Source organism: Lepidochelys kempii, chromosome 17, assembly GCF_965140265.1.
Source record: "Lepidochelys kempii isolate rLepKem1 chromosome 17, rLepKem1.hap2, whole genome shotgun sequence".
Classification (NCBI taxonomy): Eukaryota; Metazoa; Chordata; order Testudines; family Cheloniidae; genus Lepidochelys; species Lepidochelys kempii.
The window spans coordinates 7,960,429-7,979,971 of NC_133272.1; the positions used below are offsets into that span (position 1 = coordinate 7,960,429).

General features: G+C 43.6%; 1 protein-coding gene across 13 annotated transcripts in view; it reads right to left on the reverse strand.

Moving 5' to 3' along the window:
- ACACA (acetyl-CoA carboxylase alpha) overlaps positions 1–16,595 on the reverse strand; it is a 182,487-nt gene extending 165,892 nt beyond the window's left edge. For 12 of the 13 annotated variants that reach the window (XM_073316080.1, XM_073316076.1, XM_073316081.1 and 9 more), the window contains exons 1-2: positions 8,954–8,996; positions 7,856–8,108 (exon numbers count right to left, since the gene is read on the reverse strand). In XM_073316080.1, coding sequence (XP_073172181.1) covers positions 7,856–8,082 — 227 coding nt within the window. In that variant the 5' untranslated portion in view covers positions 8,083–8,108; positions 8,954–8,996. Of the gene's footprint in view, positions 1–7,855; positions 8,109–8,953; positions 9,001–16,473 lie in introns of those variants that run through there. The other variant, XM_073316082.1, reaches the window with a different exon arrangement.
- Positions 16,596–19,543: the final 2,948 nt, after the last annotated feature.

Genomic DNA, 19,543 nt, shown 5'->3' on the forward strand with positions numbered 1-19,543 from the left:
CTGATGCAAGTCTCCTCAAACAGGTCTCAGCAGTACCATGGCAACTGGTGGCACAGAGAGCAAATTAAGGGAGGAGCCTTCAATTCAAGTAGTGGCCACATGGCTGGAAATATGGAGAGGAGCTGGAAGGGGAGAAATCAGATCAGTGAAGAAAAATTTCCTCTGCAACAGTGCATGGCTTGGAAATTCCAGAGCAAGACCTGATCGTTCCTAAACTTAAGTATGCATCTGAGGATATGTCTATACTACCCACCGCATCGGCAGGCAGCGATCGATCCAGTGGGGGTCAATTTATTGCGTCTAGTCTAGACGCAATAAATCGACCCCCGAGCGCTCTCCCTCCGACTCCTGTACTCCACGAGAGGCGCAGGCAGAGTCAACGGGGGAGCGGCAGCAGTCGACTCACCACAGTGAGGACACAGTGGTGAGTAGATCTAAGTACGTCGACTTCAGCTACGTTATTCACATAGCTGAAGTTGTGTAATTTAGATCGATTCCACCTCCCCAGTGTAGACGAGGCCTGAGATATACCATCGATTACAATGGAACTGCTAATGTGCATAAGGTCGCACAGTTGCCTAAAACTTAGCAGGACCAAAGCCTACTTGTTTAACTTAAAATAAAAACACAAAAATAGATCAGCTATTTGGTTAGTGCTCTGTGCTATCATGCGAAGTTCAATGTCAGATCTGGCATCTCATCTGGCTACCCATCTAGAGTGCTCAAGACATCCCTCTCAGTATCAAAATTAGGGCCTCATTCTGAGAAGACTTCAACATGTGAATCACTGCTCACATGAGTCTCAGTAATCCAGTGGACTACTCACCTGGTTAAAGTTTGTCTACTGAAGTTTTCTCATGATGAGGCAGAAAGGGCAAAATTCTCTGTGGGATTAATTCCAGTGACTTAATGGAGTTACACTCACAGGTAAAGATCCAATTCTGCAAGCAATTCTTCATAAGAACAACTCTGTACCCGCACAGTAACTTACTATACTGGGGCCTAAAGGTGTAAACAGAAAAAAGTGTGCAGAATTTCCTTGATTTTAATATGGGTTTTATCATCTTGAAAACGTTTGTAAAAGTCAAGAACAATTTATTAAATATTTACTTAATCACACTGTTACAAAAGAATGTCATAAATGTGATTAAGTAAATATGCTTTCCAAGTTCACGCATTTAGGAGTTATTTTAACCATTGTTGAAACCCTGGATAGAACACAGCAGCTGTTTAACAGCTCCCTGCAGTTCTCCACGGCATACCAGGACAGGAACGCCGTCTTCAGTCGGAAGACATCAGTAAACCCCAAAGACACAATGTCGGGCTAGTGCATGACAAAGTGAAACTGACCAGAAACAAAACACAGGTCAAGTTTTACTGGCCAAGTCATGTAAACTGCAAAAAGTATACAGACAGTACAAATGAAAGCATTTTTTAAAGATGTTCAGCCTTAATGTAAGATGCTTTTATAACATAGGGGGGTGAAGGGAATTATTTTTAAACACGTGATTTCTGTCGACAGTGCCCCTTTAACAAGGTGGAACGGTACAGCATAGCAATTTTCAGTAGTGTACGGGCAGGTACAGCTTCATAATAATATTCTGATCTGTCTACTTGTTTTTTCAGCGGGCATTTTTCCTGCTGAACAGAGCAAGATGTGTCACATTCCAGCTGAAAGCATGTGAATTGGATCATAGTTTTTCAAATCAGTCAACTGATGACCAACTGGCACAACTAGTAGGCCACATGGATTTATAGCTGTAATGGGAGTTTATTTGCACATCTTGTCTCAGCAAAGGTTTCTTTAGCAACATCATAGCACTTAGTAAGTGAAGTTTTCTGTCAATTCCAATGTTCTATTCTCTTCTGTTCACCAAAACAGAATTTGATTATCTCATTGTGTCTATGAGCAGAGACTAACAAGTTTTAAATGAACATTGATAGGTGGAATAACACAACACATACTCATTCTAGATACTGAAATACAGAAATATGACTTGGCATACTCAATAACCACTACCAGCTCCTGATTTATGGATTACACCCAAACATCTGATAGGATCTCAGATAATATAAATACATTTTCTAATATACAGATGTGGTGTTGGCTAGTGGGTAGGATAAGGAGCCTGGGAGCTAGGAAGTCCACGTTCTATCAGAGACTCTACAGCTAACATGCTGTGTGAGATCACTTGACCTCTCTTTGCATGGGTTTTTCCAATCTATAAAACAGGAAGATGAGGACAGTTTAATGGAGTGTTATTTGAGGACTAAAGAGGAGTAATCCAAACAGTGAGGTGATCTTAATGAGGTGATTTTCTCAGCTGTGTTTCAGTGCAATGGCTGAATTTTCACATTGTGAAACTCTGCTTGAGGTGACACGGCAAGCCTGATGAAACCACACCAGGTCAATAGGGCGTACACGATCACAACTCCAACCTTGGTGCTACATAACACGGTCACCCAGAATTGCGTAACAACTTATCTCCACAGAGCAGTGAAATGGTGTTTGAGCTGGAGGAGAAAGTAAAGGGGAGGAGGATTAACTGTTTGTTTATTCTCTCTGAATCGCCAAGTTACTGAGGTTCAAAAAGCCCAGATCCATAGATAAAAATCCCTCGCTGCCTTCCTCGGTAAAACAGTACTATTTTTCATCTTAGAGCACAGGGCAGACATCACACCCACCACTTAATCTCCATGATCACATGCTCCACTTCATTAGCCCAGCAACAAGCCGTGAATTAAGAACGTAAGAACTGCCAATGGTCCATCTAGCCCAGTACCTGTCTCCAACAGTAGCCAGTACCAGAGTTTCAAAGAGTGTGTACAGAACAGGGCAATTCTGGGGAGATCCACCCATCTTCCCCTCCTGATGTCCAGCAGCCAGAGGTTCAGGGTTGCCCCAAGCATGAGGTGACCATCTTGGCTAATAGCTGATGGACCTATCCTCCATGAGCATATCTAGTTTGTTTTTTAACCCAGTTACACTTTTGGCCATCACAACATCCCATAGCAATGCACTCCACAGTTCAGCTGTGTATTGTGTGGAAAAGTACTTCTGCTTATTTATATTAAACCTGCTGACTATACGTTTAATTGGGTGACCCCTGGTTTTTGTACTGTGAGAAAGAGAAATGTTATTCACGCTATCACTTTTTCCATGCCATTCTTGATTTTATACACCTCTATCATACTCCCCATTAAATATCTGATTAAATCAGATATTTAAATAAAATCGGAATTCAATCTTTGTGGCTCAGAGGGTTGGCAATTTAACATGGGTAGAGTGATATGTTTGATTCCTCTTTCTTTCAAAGTCCACAAAATCCACCAAGAATTACTTCCCCTAATTTTCAACTTCACTCCAAATTCAAAAGCATCCCATTTTGCAGTCACCACTATTGCACCGAATCGGGACAGTACTCCCTTCTGACACACTCAGGTCCATGTTTTAGCTAGACAAATCTCTACTGAATGGGCCCCCTGAGTGGGATTTCTCTGCAGCAAAGCCAGTTTCTCTCAGTGACCTAGACTGGAAATCAAACCAGAGTTCTCCATCTGGCAGCGCAGAGCAACAGAACTAGTACTCCAGGCAATCATGTAGACGACTGCGGCATCTCTTGAAGTGACCAAAAGCCACAACCTATGACCTCAAACTAACTCCCTCTACTAACTTATCTTTGTCTCATTACAGTCGGTGGCAGTTATCTAGTAGTTACCAAAAGGAAACTGGGAGTCAGATATTTAGGTTCCATTCCTTAGCACTGCCACTGATTCGCTGTGCATCTCCGGGCAAACTGCTTAACATCTTTAACTTCCTTAACATCAATACCTGGAAAGATACTGGAGCAAATTATTAAACAATCTATTTGTAAGCACCTGGAGGATAATAGGGTTATAACGAATAGTCAGCATGGATTTGTCAAGAACAAACCACACCAAACCAACTTAATTTCCTTCTTTGATAGGATTACTGACCTAGCAGATAAGAGGAAACAGTAGATGTGACACACCTTGAGTTTAGTAAGGCTCTGGACACAATTCTGCGTGACAGTCTCAAAAGCAAACTAGGAAAACGTGGGCTAGATTAAATTACTGCAAAGTGGGTGCACAACTGATTGAAAGACTGTATTCAAAGAGTAGTTACCAATGGTCTGTGTCAAATTGACAGGGCATATCTAGTGGCGTCCCGCAGGCGTCAGTCCTGGGTCTGGTACTATTCAATATTTTCATTAATGACTTGGATAATGGAATAGAGTATGCTTACAGAATTTGCAGATGACACCAAGCCAGGAGGGGTTGCAAACACTCTGGAGGGCAAGTTTATCCAATTTGTAAAGGACGTTTTGAATTTTAATTGATCCGAGTTCAACAAGATGAAATTCAATAAAGACAAGTTCAAAGTACTTCACTTAGGAAGGAAAAAAATCAAATGCACAACTACAAAATGGGGAATAACTGTCTAGGCGGTAGTACTGCGGAAAAGGATCTGGGGGTTATAGTGGATCACAAATCGAATATGGGTCATTAACATGATGCAGCTGCAAAAAAGGCTAATCTGATTCTGGGGTGTATTAACAGGAGTGTTCTATGTAAGACACGGGAGGTCACTGTCCCACTCTCCTTGGCACTAGTAAGGCCCCTGCTGGAGTACTTTGTCCAGTTCTGGGCACCACACTTCAGGAAAGATGTGGACAAATTGGCGAGAGTCCAGAGAGCCACAAAAATGACAAAAAGTTTAGAAAACCTGACCTATTAGGAAAGGTTGAAGAAAATGGGCCTGTTTAGTCTTGAGAAAGGAAGACTGAGGGGCGACCCGACAACAGTCTTCCAATATGTTAAGAGCGGCTATCAAGAGGAGTGTGATCAATTGTTCCCCATGTCCACTGCAGGTAGGACAAGACGTAATGGGCTTAATCTGCACCAAGAGAGATTTAAGTCAGATATTAAGAAAAACTTTCTAACTATAAGGGTAGTTAAGCTCTGCAATAAGCCCCCAACGGAGGTGGTCAGCACCCCCATCATTGGAAGCTTTTACAAACAAGTTGGACAAACACCTGTCAGGGATGGTCCAGGATGGTTTACCTGGTCCTGCCACAGGGCACTGGGCTTGACTTTATAATTTCTCGAGATCCCTTCCAGCACTACGTTTCTATGATACCTTGCCTCAGTTTCCCCATCTGTAAAACAGTGATGCTTTAAGATCCTCAGATGAAAGGCAAGATGAAAACTCCTATTAGTTTTAATTAATCTAAAAAGGTAGCCTCGGGCCATGACTTTTGTGTTTGTTTGAACTGGCAAATCTCTCAACTTGATTGCATATCAAATGACATCTAAAGAGAGATCAAAGCAAGCAAATTATGAAAGAAAAGCTCAAGGTTGGGTACCTATTGCATTAAGGATTTTTGTTGCCAGTTAATGGCATAGGAGTGATAGGCAGGAGTGGATAGAACTTTGATTTTTGTCTCTCTTGCATCTTTCCAGGGCTTCTCACCACATTCATAGAATCATAGAATATCAGGGTTGGAAGGGACCCCAGAAGGTCATCTAGTCCAACCCCCTGCTCGAAGCAGGACCAATTCCCAGTTATTATATAACATTCATTAATGGTGTTTCCTCAGGACTAACAACATATGAAGTCTGAGGGCCATGTTCTCTTTTCTACTGAAAACCTTTTGTGCTGTTATTAGAGCTGAAGGTCATTGGAAAGGTAATTTCCTCCAGATTTGCATTAAGATTTTATAACTTGCCTGTGATTTCACTGCCTCTTGGCTAAGACACTCAAAAGGGCTTAACAGAAACCTTAACAAAAATCTCTGAATACATCTGTGGATAGTTATTACCATTGCCATTTTGTAGATGAGAAAAAAAGACATTTTCATTTAATATTTTCAGAAGAATTCATTAATTTCGAGTGCCTAACTTGATGACCACTCGGCCACGATTTTCACCACGCACCCATAACTCCGACCAAAGTCAACAGAATGCTTAGCATCTCTAGAAAAATTAGGCCCTGGCGATTCTTCATCTTGGAAACCCAAAATGAGTGGATCCTCTTGAATATTTTGGTTGAGGTCACACAGCAAATCAGTGACACAGCTAAGCACAGAACCGGTTCTGTGCTCTAGTCACTAGATCACACTGCTTCCCAGGATGGGTACTTCAGAGATATATATTATATTTGCATCCAGAGGACCCAAACAGAATCAGTGCCCTATTGTGCTGGTGTTATACAAGCTCATAGCAAGAAAGAGTCCCTGTTGCAGAGAGCTTGCTGCCATTCTCAGTTCAGAGGCTGCATCCTGAAAGGCGAGCTGGGCAGTATAGATGAGAAAATTATCATAGAACTCCCCACTCCATTCACATGGTACAAGGACAGGCACAAAATGCTGAAAGCATCAATGAGGCAGACACATATGTGCATTACAAGCACCATCATGAACTCATACAAACAGCTTAGGTCAGCAACGAAATGCAACATCTCTAGAGGGCAGGTATCATTCTGAAGACCCTATAAAGAGCGAATCAACTCCCTTTCCATAGCAAACATTAACATTCGGTGGGGATACCTACAGAAACCATCATCACGTCCATCTTATTCGAGCCATAATAGGAGAGAAGAAGTAGCCTTGCTCGTAAGGGTGAGGCTAAGATCCCCTTGAATTGCAAGCAGCAGCCACATTAAATGTAACCCTGCTAGACTGCTGCTTCTATTATTCAGAATGAAAATTCTGAATTCTCCCAGTGGCAGTAAACCCATTATTAAAACGATACAGAGTACCAGCAAGGCACTCTCTCATTCAGAGACAGTCATTTTCTTGGAGATCTACAAAGCGTTCAGACTACAAGCACCCAAAACATAAAACTCCACCTGACAGCAACTGTGCAAGCAATCATTTCAAGCACAATGGACGGAGATTAAAAGAAAACGAAGACATGCCTTAACTACTCCATCCAAAAGTCAAACATGATTGACTGTGGTGTCATCACCAGTGGGCACCTGAAGCTTGTAGGAGTTTGGGGGAAAAGGGAGAAGAAAAAAAGAAACCCCACCATTATTCCTGAGAATAGACAAAATTGTCAAAGCCATCTAGGGGATTTAAAAACATAACTTCTATTAAAATTACTGGAAGTTCTGTTTCTAACTGCTCTGGACAGCTCTGAAAATCTCAGCCAAAGACACCATGACCTGCCAAGAGCCGTTACGTCCGGCAGCATTGCCCATCTTTGAAAGCCATCAGAACATAGCGCCATATACGATAGCTGGATTTTGAAAAGAAGGAGGGAGTGGGTAATGTTGTGGCCCAAAAGCAACATTTGTAGCTATGCAAGCCAAGCTAAGCATACTCAAATCTAGAGTCAGGACATATGCCAATCACTGCAGGAACACTTCCTCACACTACAACCATCCTAGTGCACAGAAAAATATGACTAGCCATGTGCATTATTACCTTCCTCTGAAATATGGCTAGTCATTAGACTACCGCCAGAGCCAGATACCAGACTTGATAGATCCAGTATCACATCTCCTCTGTTACTGTTATCAGATATGATCCATGTCCTGGAGACTCCCCGCTTTAGTACATCACAGAACTTTTATCAGTCTTGCTCATTCACTCCAAATATTGCCCCTCAAAAGCCTTATCAAAAGAGGGAGAAAATGAGGCCCTTCCTCCAACAGCAACAAAATACAGTGTCCTTGCCCCATGCTCATTGTGCTCCAGCTCACATTTCAGTTGAGTTGGGCAAGAAGGAAGCCGACAATATTGTAACTAGACAAAGTCTTTCTAGGACTAAAAGGAACAAGGTGAGAAAAGCCCGCAGACTGGATTTGATTAGTAGGGTTTTTACATACCTTATATGACTAGCCAGGACATCTTGAACATTAGACAGCCCCGGGTCCGAAAGGGAATCTGAACAGACAGATACAGGAGACAGAGACCTCTCTTTCTCCTCAAGCAGATCAAGTTTCACCAAGGAGCTCGTCTCATCCTCTGAGTTATCCTCAGACACAGAGCCAAGGATGAAATGAGAATTCAGGTTCAACTCCAGGGGCTTTGTGGTAGGGGAAGACTCCTCCATAGTGACTCCAAAGTGGGCTCTTAGCACTAAAAGAGAAAAAAGCAAGAGCTGAAGTTAGTATTAGCTCCTAGGGGAAACAAGAAAGCCTTCAAAAGCAGGGTTCATTTGTGGTCAGACACACACTGTTGAAATACCATGTCTGACACTGGGTAAGAGACCAGGATCCAGACTAGTCACTTGTGTTATTTCAGTAGCTTTTCTGTTTGTACAAGCATCAGTGCAACTGATCATTCTAATCTGTTGCGAAAGCTGCTGGCTTAGAAAAAGCTACAGGAAGGACAAACAATCTTTAAGCAGGCACAACTTTTGTTGTAAAATTCACGGTTAGAAAACCAATATGGAGACATTTATTATTATTTAACATTTATATTTTGGTAGCATCTAAAGGCCAACCAGGTTGGGGCTCACTGTGTTAGATGCTGCACGAACATATAATAATTGGCAAAGAGTTTACAATCTAAAATACAATACACAGCATGGGAATGGGACAAACACGCAGACTGGGGTGCGATGATAAAGTCAAACATCCACTGGCAGTCTTTTACTTGGGACCAAACAGAGCCAACTCAAAGAGAGAAGGTTGGCTGTTTTACAAAATATAATACAAATGTTTGGTGCTATGGTTGTTTTTCAAAAAAAAATTGTTGAATGTATTTTTTAAAAGAGGTAACATTCTCATCAAATTCTAGCTGGTCAAGCTGCCACTAGAGGGGGACAGAGAGCCACACCAAGCAGGCCTGGGTTACATAAGCAATGGGCAAAAACCACAATCATTGAATGAAAATCACTTACACTGACTCAATAATATGAAATCAGCATAGAGTCACACACTGAAACACTATCAGATTAAGGACGGTTAACAATAACTAACCTCTTGTAATTGCTGCAATTTGAGTAGCTATCCACCTCCAAAACGAACTGGAAAAGAAGAGACAAACATCAAAAGTAGCATTATGTATTTATTGATATACAGCTCCTGTAATCAGAGGATCTCCAAGCTCTTTCAATTAGTCATCACAACACCCTTGTGCCATAGGTATGCTACTCAATGTATGGAGGGTGAAGGAGAGGCACAGAAAAGGTTAAATAGGTCATGCAGTGAGCCAAGAATGGAAACCAGAATTCCTGACACCCAGTCCCATTTGACTACAGACTATGCTTCCTCCCATTGGTCACTCACAAGACAATACTTGGTAGCTTTGTGAGCAATTTGCTAACACACAACATCTAAAGGCCCTTTCATTCAACCTGTATTTTTGTTACTGCAAGATAGAGGGGGGAAAGGCAACTTAATTTTTCCCCCCAGTGTTTTAAAAAAACCTGACTTTAGTGCTGGGAAGAGAAGGAGTAAAAGCACGCATGGTACAGGCAGGTGCCTTGGGAACGTCTCCCACGCAGCTATGCCAATATGTCTCAAGCCTGTCTTATGGAATCTCCTTCTATTACAGCCTGAAGGCTTTTCACACAATCCTCCCACTGCACCTCCATCCTGTCCTGCCCCTGGGTCTCCTACACAGCGGTGCCAAAGCACATCAGCCCTGCCCTGGGGCTTTCACCTCAGCAGAAGTTACCAATTGTGGTTAACTGTGCCCAATTGTGGAAGGTGAACGGGACAAACAGGGACTATGAGGAGACCCACCAAGCTCATTTTCAATTGCAGTCTAAGACAAACAACAAAAAGCTAGCGTGACTCAGGAAAAATACTCCCATCCATCCATATCTTGTGCCAAACAGGCTTTAAAGTGATCCTGCTCGACAAGTACATAGTTCTGACTGGAGATCCAGATCTCTCCTTGTACAAGAAGGGCAACCTTTCACTAACCCTGGATAGCTTTTCTTCTTGTAACTCAAAAGACTGCACTTTCAAACACAACATATAAAAAAAAAAAAGCCATGAAGTTTCAGTTAAGATTGGAAATACAAATCAGTAACTTCAAAGAAAACTGCTGTAGTTTAAACAAAAAAGCAACTGTTAGGGAGCCAGGAAATTCAAAGTGAAGGTTATGGTTTAAAAAAAAAAAACAACTGGAAGTATGGAAAAGCACAGATCAGCTGGGTGTGGGGGGGTGGTGTGGGGGGGTGATGTGGGGGTCAGAGATAAGGTCACCCAAGCAATTAAAAAGCCTTCTCTAAACTGCAATTATAGCCACATTAGGAAAACTACAAGCATGTAGCAGACTTCCCTTAACATGAACAATCTGGTCTGGTCTACACAGGCAAAACCAATTCACATTATAACATCAATAGGACACAATCATGTTACAACTGGACGTCTTTGACATAGTTGTAATTGTACTGTAGGCAAGACAATGCAATCCTAAAACACCACACAGTTTTTTTTTCATCAGACTGAAAATTAAGAATGCATCTGACTGGCTTAGTCAATCTTACTGTGATTGTACATGGGTATATTATTTAGATCAAACTGCACCTGTGTTGACAACACAACTCCTGGTTTCATTAGGGCCATATGCAGCCCATAAAAAAAACAAACAAACAAACTCTGATGAATACTTAACCACTTTGTGGTTACAAAGACTGTGTTTATTCAGGTTTGGGATTATAAAACCTTTGTCTATGTACCTGGCTTAGCTGTTTGGTTTGGTGGGTAGGGGGTTTAAGGGGGAGAACAATTATAAAACCTGCAGCTATATGCCCAGGGCAGAGATTATACTGTTTGTGAAAACTCCTGCAAACTGAGCCATTTGGGCAGATCCCTGTTCTCTTCAATAGGTCTTGGTATACATGAAGGGGTCTGCCGCTGCAGCTTTGTTGTAGAATCACGGTTTAAATTATTAGCCCAAACTCTCCTAAACCAGCCAAAAGCACCTTTACAGCCAACAAACCAAGGCCAAAACCCACACTAGGAGACCTTCCAGGAAGGGGGGGGGACACCTTGTTTTTCAGACTCATCTCTCGAAAATGCCTTGTTCAATTTGCATCTGATTTGCCCCCAAAAAATTCTACTCTAGCATCAAATCACGCATGGAAAATTTCAGCTGTATTGATCTAGTATTGGCACAGTTAGTGTAGTGGGGGAAAATAATCTAGGTTATGACATAAAGCTAACTAGGGAGAGAGAAGCTACTGTCTCAAACACTTAGCAATTATACAGTCTCTTTCATCTCAGGAGAGAAAGAAATTTGTAAGCATTAAGTAAGTCTTGGACCACCACCATTAGGCAAAAATCTCTTTTTTGCAGATGAGGAAACTGAGGCACGGAGAGGATAAGTGGTTTGCCGAACAATTCAACAACAACCCATGAAACACCTCATCCATGCTCAAACCACCTGACCATTCTTCCTCTCAGTGCATCTCTACTCAAAAACAATCAGTGCAACTCAATCCTCTTCGATAGGCCATGTTGTCTATAGCCAAAGCCACAAACGTTCTTTGTTTAGATTTCCATGAACAGTTACTGGCAGCTGGTAATTAGCTATCCACTCTGTACTTGTTCTGAATATGTTGAAACTTTCCTATTTTTTAAAACTGGATTTCAGCTTTGCTTTTTGCTCAAATTAACTGTAGCACTTTCCAAAGAGCTTCTCAGAGAAGCCAGTTGGTTTTCATACTGTGGGGACAGGATTCTAAAATCCCAAGAAAACCTGGCCTGGTGTACATTTTTCTTGAAAATTTAACTGACCAAGTTTGAAATACAAAATATCTTTGTTTAACTGTGCTTGCACTAAACACCTGGGTAAGGGCCTGATCCTGCACCACTAAAGTCAACCAGGAGTTTTGCAACAGACTTCAATGGGGGCTGGATTGGGCCCTAACAAAAGATTGGCCATATCCCCTTGACAACAATGCTCTCCTGCTCTCTAAAATCCCTTATTTCCAGGAGGTTTCAGATGTTGTGAAAACAATTTGCAAGGCGAACTCTGCAGAGACTGAAGTGACTAAAAATTGCACAGCAAGGTCCAGATTTAGACCCTGATCCTCCCAAGACTTAAGCACATGTACAATTCTATTCACATTGGGACCACTCATGTGAATAAAGTTACACCTGGGCATAAGTCTTTGTAGGATTCAAGCCATATTCTCCTTTTTGTTCTCCCCTCCAGATCAAATTAACCAACAGATCAAAAATTTGTTTTTACAATTGCCCAAGCACTGCAAATTCAACAAGGAATCTATTGCTCTTTAGGTAATAAAGACTTTGCAATAATGTTGATGATGCTAAAAGCAGGGCAGAACCCAGAGCTCACTCTTCCAGAGCTGCATGAACTAACATTAAGATTACTTTGTCAGAAGCGAAGTGAATACAAAGAATTGGGAGGCAGACACAGGCCCAATTATTCTTCACAGCTTTGCTCCCTATCGAGTGGTAAGAAAGTACCATTCATTTTCAGTAATTTTTCTCCCTCTGAAATGCCATTTAGAGTGACACTAATTTAATTTTGCCTCAAATTTAACTTTTATTTAAAGAAAAATATTTTCCAAAACTATTTCTGAAGTGAATTACTTTATTGATTTCTTTTTCATTTCAGGGGAAACAAATTGAATGGATTTTTTAAAAATTAGATCAGTGTCTCCACAACACTTGAAGAGGTAAAGCACAATTCTAATAATAATGACAATGAATTCAAGTAATCCTAAAAAAATATACAGCATTATTACCATTGACAACCAGAAAGTGAAAGTGACTAAAACACAACAATAAAACTGACCAGTCCTGTTATAGTAGTTTGCTTTCGCTGAATTTGAAGGCCAGCAGCACATGCATCTAGACTGACTTTGGAAGTCAGTTTCCAGATCAACAAATCCCACACTTAGGGGTAAAGTCACAACTTCTTTAAAGATATCTAGGTATGTGGGTGAGCATCAGGAAAGCCACAACCATCTGCCTAGGTTCCTAGGATATGCCCAATACCACTGCATCTGAGGACAGTCTCTGGAATCTCACTTCTGCCAACAGACATCACCACAGAATTAGTGGGCCACCATCCTGAGCGTTCTCTTAACTGAACCAAGAGAATAAAACCAGACCGAAGAATCACCCAGATATAATTTAGGAGATAATGCCTGTACTTCACGGTCCAAGAGACACAGACAAGGTTTTCATCTCGGGGCCAAAAGACCAAACACATCAAGACACCTGACCATAGCCTTTAACAGGCCGAGAGACTACTTACACTTGATCTTAGCTCTGAGGAACCGAGAAGCTCCTCTGCTTTTTCCATTCCCTCTACCTGAGATTTTATTCCCTCTCCATTTATACTAGTTTTTCTAGTTTAACATTTGTTCTTTAGTTTCAATTGGATACTACCTACTTCCTGTCCTAAACTGCTCTGCACCACTGAACAGCTGTCAAACATAGCATACTGTAAAGTGCTTTCGGATCTTTGGATTCTACTCCTTTTAAACCTCCCAGTATATTTCACTCTACAAGTCTCAATAGGTTAAAATAAAATCCAGATTATGAACAACAGACCCAATTCAGCAATCCATACACATTCAGCAAAGCACTTAAGCATGTACCTAAATCCTATCCAAGTCAATGAGATTAAGAACATGCTTAAATGCTTTGCTGAAGTCCCATTGACTTCAGTGGGACTTAGGCACATGCTTAAAAGTTTTCCTGAACAGTAGTGGATTTAAACACAGGCTATAATGTTCCCCTCTGTTATCTGCCTCCTTATATGATTTCAGAGAATGTTCCTTTTGAAAGAGTCAGCTAGTCATTTCCTCGCAGAAGAACGAGAAGAGTCTATTCAAATTAGGGAAAGCAAAGTATATATGTTAAAATAAAGCTAAATATGTAAATTCACCCTATTTAAGTCACAGGGGCTGCACTAGGGAAGGAATATAGGCAAGTGAATTTTAAATATTAACCATATTACAGAGCATCCTCCCAAAGACTTCTGAGAAACTTTCTGTTACATTGATAGAGTTTTACAATGGGATCCAAAAGCATTGTAAATAAACATCTTGAGATGGGGAAGAGGCAGCTGCATGCAGTAACCTGGATCGGAAGTGGAGGAGTCGATCAATTCTCTTTCTGGATCCAATACATGCCAGTGTGGCTGCAGAGAGCGTGTGGTCTTGCCTGCATTACGTCTTCTACCCCAGGGAGGTGGGGGCCAGTATCTTTTAGATTTGCAGTATCTAAAACTTGCACACTTGAGCCCCCTCAAGCATTTAGAATTATTATTATGAATTATTTGTATTGCAGTAGTGCCTAGGAGCCCCACTCATGGACCAGGACCCCATTGTGCTGGGCACCATACAACACAGAACAAAAAGATAGTTCCGACCTACGTACTGGGGCTTCCACTACTCTCCCAGCCTTTCCCCCATATCCAGATGTTTATTTAGAGTCCTCACATTTAATTACTTTAGATTAAAAGGGATTTTGATTATTCTTGTTTTCAAAGGGAGAGGCAGAAAAACAAACAATGGTAATAATAGGTAACAATACCCGAAGAGCACACCCACAGTATCCCAGGGACCAGAGCTAAGAGACCATACAAACACTATGAAAGAATCTTCCCACATGGCTGGATTAACAGAGTTACTATATAAGCAATGTCAGGTTTCAGAGTAACAGCCGTGTTAGTCTGTATTCGCAAAAAGAAAAGGAGTACTTGTGGCACCTTAGAGACTAACCAATTTATTTGAGCATGAGCTTTCGTGAGCTACAGCTCACTTCATCGGATGCATGCCGTGGAAACTGCAGCAGACTTTATTTATACACAGAGAATATGAAAAAATACCTCCTCCCACCCCACTGTCCTGCTGGTAATAGCTTATCTAAAGTGATCATCAGGTGGGCCATTTCCAGCACAAATCCAGGTTTTCTCACCCTCCACCCCCCCACACAAATTCACTCTCCTGCTGGTGATAGAGACACAAGCAATTAAAAAGATATCCTGCAGCTTCTTAAACTACAATTTCCCAGTCACTCTTGAACTCATTAGGAATTACATGGTCTCAATACAGCCCACAAACAACAGGCCTGGAGTATTTACAGGCAACCTTCCCTTGCCGATCCCCTTTGCGTCACAGAGAAACCTGAGCTGCAAGAAGCCCTACTCCTGTGTTATCTCCATTCACACTCACTGCCACCCGGGACTTCCCCTTATCACAGTGGCCATATGTACAGATTTCAGAGTAACAGCCGTGTTAGTCTGTATTCGCAAAAAGAAAAGGAGTACTTGTGGCACCTTAGAGACTAACCAATTTATTTGAGCATGAGCTTTCGTGAGCTACAGCTCACTTCATCGGATGCATACCGTGGAAACTGTACAGAGAATGCTAGAGGAAGAGGCAAGAGAAAGCAGAGGGAATCGCAGGATCTCAATCCACTCAATCCCATATCTTGTGTGCATGAAGCACTGACTCAGTGCAGCCGGCGCCCCACAAAGCCTGGTAAGGGCATTACAGGGGCACTGACAAGACACACATATGCACCCTGCCATTTACCATCACCTATCCTCTCTCAGGTTTCAGAGTAGCAGCCTTGTTAGTCTGTAGCCACAAAAAGAAAAGGAGTACTTGTGGCACCTTAGATACCTCACCATCTCCACACCACTCCTTACAACCAAGCCACAGCTCACGTTCCCCAGCCCTCGCAACAGAGCTCATGAGAACATTAAACCACCCCCCAATCACAATTACCTACCCAACCCCCCAGTAGCAAGGTTGGTGAGGCCATTCACACTCGCTCCTCCTTCCTCCAACCATCCCTAATAACTCACTCACCTATCCCCACACAATCACATTTAAAATAGCCCCAATCCAGCACCAAAACCTTCTCCCTTATTTGCAATCCTATACTGTGGTGAATATATTACTACCTTCTCTGGAACTGGGGATCCCTGCCAGGCTGGGGGGTGTCCCACCACTTCCTAGAGCATTCGGGATCCCCACCACCCCAGGGGAACCCCCCACATTTCCTAGAGCACTGGGGATCGTATCCAGCCCAGATGCCCCCCCATTTCCTAAAACACTGGGGATCCCCCCCTAGGCCAGGGCTAAGCCCCCCCACACACACACACACACACACACTTCCCGGGGGTCCGCACTGGGCCGGGGCACCGGAAGTCCCTGCCGGGCCAGGACACAGCCCCCCACTTCCCGGGGCACCGGGGGTCCCGGCAGGCCAAGGGATAAGCCCCCCACTTCCTGGGGCATCAGGGTCCCCACATGATGGAGGCTGAGCTCCCCCCACTTCCCGGGGGCACCGGGGATCCCAGCCGGGCCTGAGCCCCTCTTATTTCCCGAGGGCACCAGTGATCCGGGCCGGGCCCGGCCCAAGCCCCCCCCTTCCCGGGACACCGGGGGGGCCCCCCACCCTCCGGGGCCGGGAGCCCCAGCAGGCCGGGCGGTCGGACGTGCTCTCCCCTCGCCCCGGGGAGCCCTGCCGGGCTGCGGAGCGGCCGGGCTCACCTCAGGGTGCCAGCTGAGGCGGGGCGCTGCCCCTGCGCCCCCCGGCCCGGCCCGGCGCTGGCTGCGGATGCCGCCGCGGAGGAGATGGCTGACCCACGCTCCCATTCAGTGTTCCGCCGGCTCCGCCCCCTGGCGCCGGCTCCGCCTCCCCTCGCGCTGACAGCTCCCTCGCCCACTGAGGTGGCGTGACGGGAGAGGTTACCCCCGGTCATTCACCTCTGACCCCGGCCGCCGCGCCGCGAGGACTCCTCGCTGGCCATTGGCGGCCGGCTCTCACTCCGGGGTGGGCGTGACCAATCGCGGCGGCTCGGGGGCGTGGCCCATGAGGAGACGCCGATGGTCTGAGGGGCCCGGGCCGCTCCGCCACTGGCTCCGGCGGCAGAGGGCGGTGCCGGCGCGGTGTCCTCTGGTGGCCCGGAACCTGCGGCCGCCGCTGTTAACCCCCTGGCGGCCGGAGGGGGGCCCCCGCCTGTGCCCGAGGCCAGCTGGGGGGCCGGCCGTCGAGCGCGGGGCCGTCACCCCGTGGGGCGAGCCGCGGGGGCTTGCGGCTGCAGGACAAAGGCGGGCGCAGCAGGGAGGGAGGCGACAAGGGGGATCACCTCGAATACACCGCTAGCAGGACGCTGCCCGGGCCCGATTCTCGGGGGATGATCCAGCCAGGGGGGCGCTTTAAAAAAAAAAAAAAGGAGGGATGTTCCTGTAAAATTCAGGATGGGTACAACCCTGGTAGCACAGCGGGCAACGGGGTGGGGCAGGCTGACTCATTTGTCAGGACCTGATACTAGGCATTCTCCCCCAGGCCGTGCCATACACTCTGACACCCCCAAAGGCTTTGGCACGTATCAGCACCACCTGTGAAATATAACACAATGACATTTGGGGCACCGGAGGGAATTTGTTCCCTAGGTCATTAACAAGCAATTATTTAACAGGATGGGAGGACAGGTGGGCAAATACAAGAGCAAAAATATTTGAGAATATTGCTGTGAATAAAATCTGCCATATTTGCACTCCCTTTTATTCTCTTACTCTTCTCTTTGCCTGTGCAAGACTGTTTTCAAGAATGTGTGCCAAAAGCATCACAAATAGTCTTGCAAGTACTTGTTGGTACTTGCACCAGAATGACACACAGCAATTTTGATAACATCATTTTATTAAATGCACAATAGATTAGACAGATTGCAAATGTTTGAACAGAAAAAGGCATCCCTCCTCTTTATAAAGTTTAGATCATCCAGTCAGAGGAAGAAATAATATAATCTGACTCTGGCGACTAATCCTATGTCTTGAACAGCCACAGTTACTCAGAGCAACCAGTCTTCAAACAAACCAGGGACTTAAAGAAGTCCAGACAAAATATTAAAGTCAAAGGGAATAAAAGCACAAATTCATAAAAAACAATAAAAACCCGATATTCATGGCTCATTTATGAACAGGAAAAAAGGGATACTTCCCCACTCTCCCTGAAAACAAAAATCTTCAGATGGAACAGAAGCCTCTTAAAAATATCATAAAAGACCCCGCAATGTCAGCCGCAGAACGGTTTCCCAAATTCAAATTTACTTTTCACTCAAAGGGACACATTGTCGCCACTCCCTAATAATAAGTATTATTAACAAAGTTACAGAGCCTCAAACATATGGAATTTCCAGACATATGCTAGATGGTTGGTGTTTGTATGCACACACTCCTTGTAACAACAGCTAAGCCACATCAAATCTGTCCTCAGCTCCTACACTAGCTTCTCACAAAATACCATGTCAAATTCAAGGTGTCAAGCATGATTTTCAAGGTGTTCAATGGCTTAGACCCAAGTTGCCTAAAGATTTGCCTGAAACTCCAGGATGTGGACTGTGGTTGACAATTCCACTCTTCCACTGAAATGTACACTGCCCGTTTAAAGCTTGTCTGTGTGGGAGACAACTTTCTCATGGCTAGCTCGACTGTAGAATGAACTCCCACAGGAACAAATGATTGTTACAAACGTCACCACCTTTTGTTCCAAGCGCATGGTGCAGTTCTTCAGTCTTGCCATGTGTAATATAAACACAAAGCACAATGTACATATACATTTATTTAGAACCCACAATTTCCCCCGTCGAGAGGATGAGAAAGAACCACATGTGATGGATATTCGTAATGTCACTTATTGTACCACTGGAAGGTGCTCAGATATCATGGTGATGAAGGCTCTATAACAACCTGAATAGAATAGAAGGTGCCCAATCCTGAAACTATATCTGCACAGGTGAAACTTTGTATACACATTGGAGCCCTGTTCAAGTCATTGGAGCACTATGCAGGTGCACAGGTGCAGATAGAGGACTGGGCCCCCCATGACTAGTTCAAATAGATGTAAGACTTACATTATTCTCAATGTTTATAAATTGTATTGAGTTTCTAACATCCACAACACAGAAATTAGCAACAGAATTTAGATAGATAAAAAGGGGGATAAGTTCTTTAACCACTGTCTATCTAAAAAGTGAATTGCTGAGGGTCAAAGAACAAACTGGAGAACAGGCAAGGGTTAAAAGTAAAATATATTTTTTAAAATTGTGCTTCATTGCACAATCACAGTCTGGCCTGCATGTTATCTATTTGAGTTCCCAGCCTGTAGACAAGTCAATCGGACAACTCATATAAGAGTTTTCAGGGTTGTGGCCTTAGGTCATTGCCCAAAATACTTATCTCTTATTTACTGTAACTTGGATGTTCTAAGTCTGATTTTAAAAGTGTTGAACACCCATAAGTCCTTTTGAAGACAGTGGGAGCTGTGGGTTCTCAGCACCTCTATATAAATAAAATTTCCAGGGTTGTTTTATTTAGTCCCAGTTTGGGCTGCTGTCTACTCACTGCTCTTTAGTCACTATCACAGAACTGGAAAAATATTCCAAATTACTGTCACAGCCAGACCAGCAACTGTGGAAAATGACCCATACTCATCCCTCTCAAACATCTCCTTTTACTTTCAGACTGATAGTAATTTTGCAAAGATGTATGATTTTTCACTTTTATTATAATATATTATATCATCAATGTCAATTTATTAAACTGAAACTGGACATTT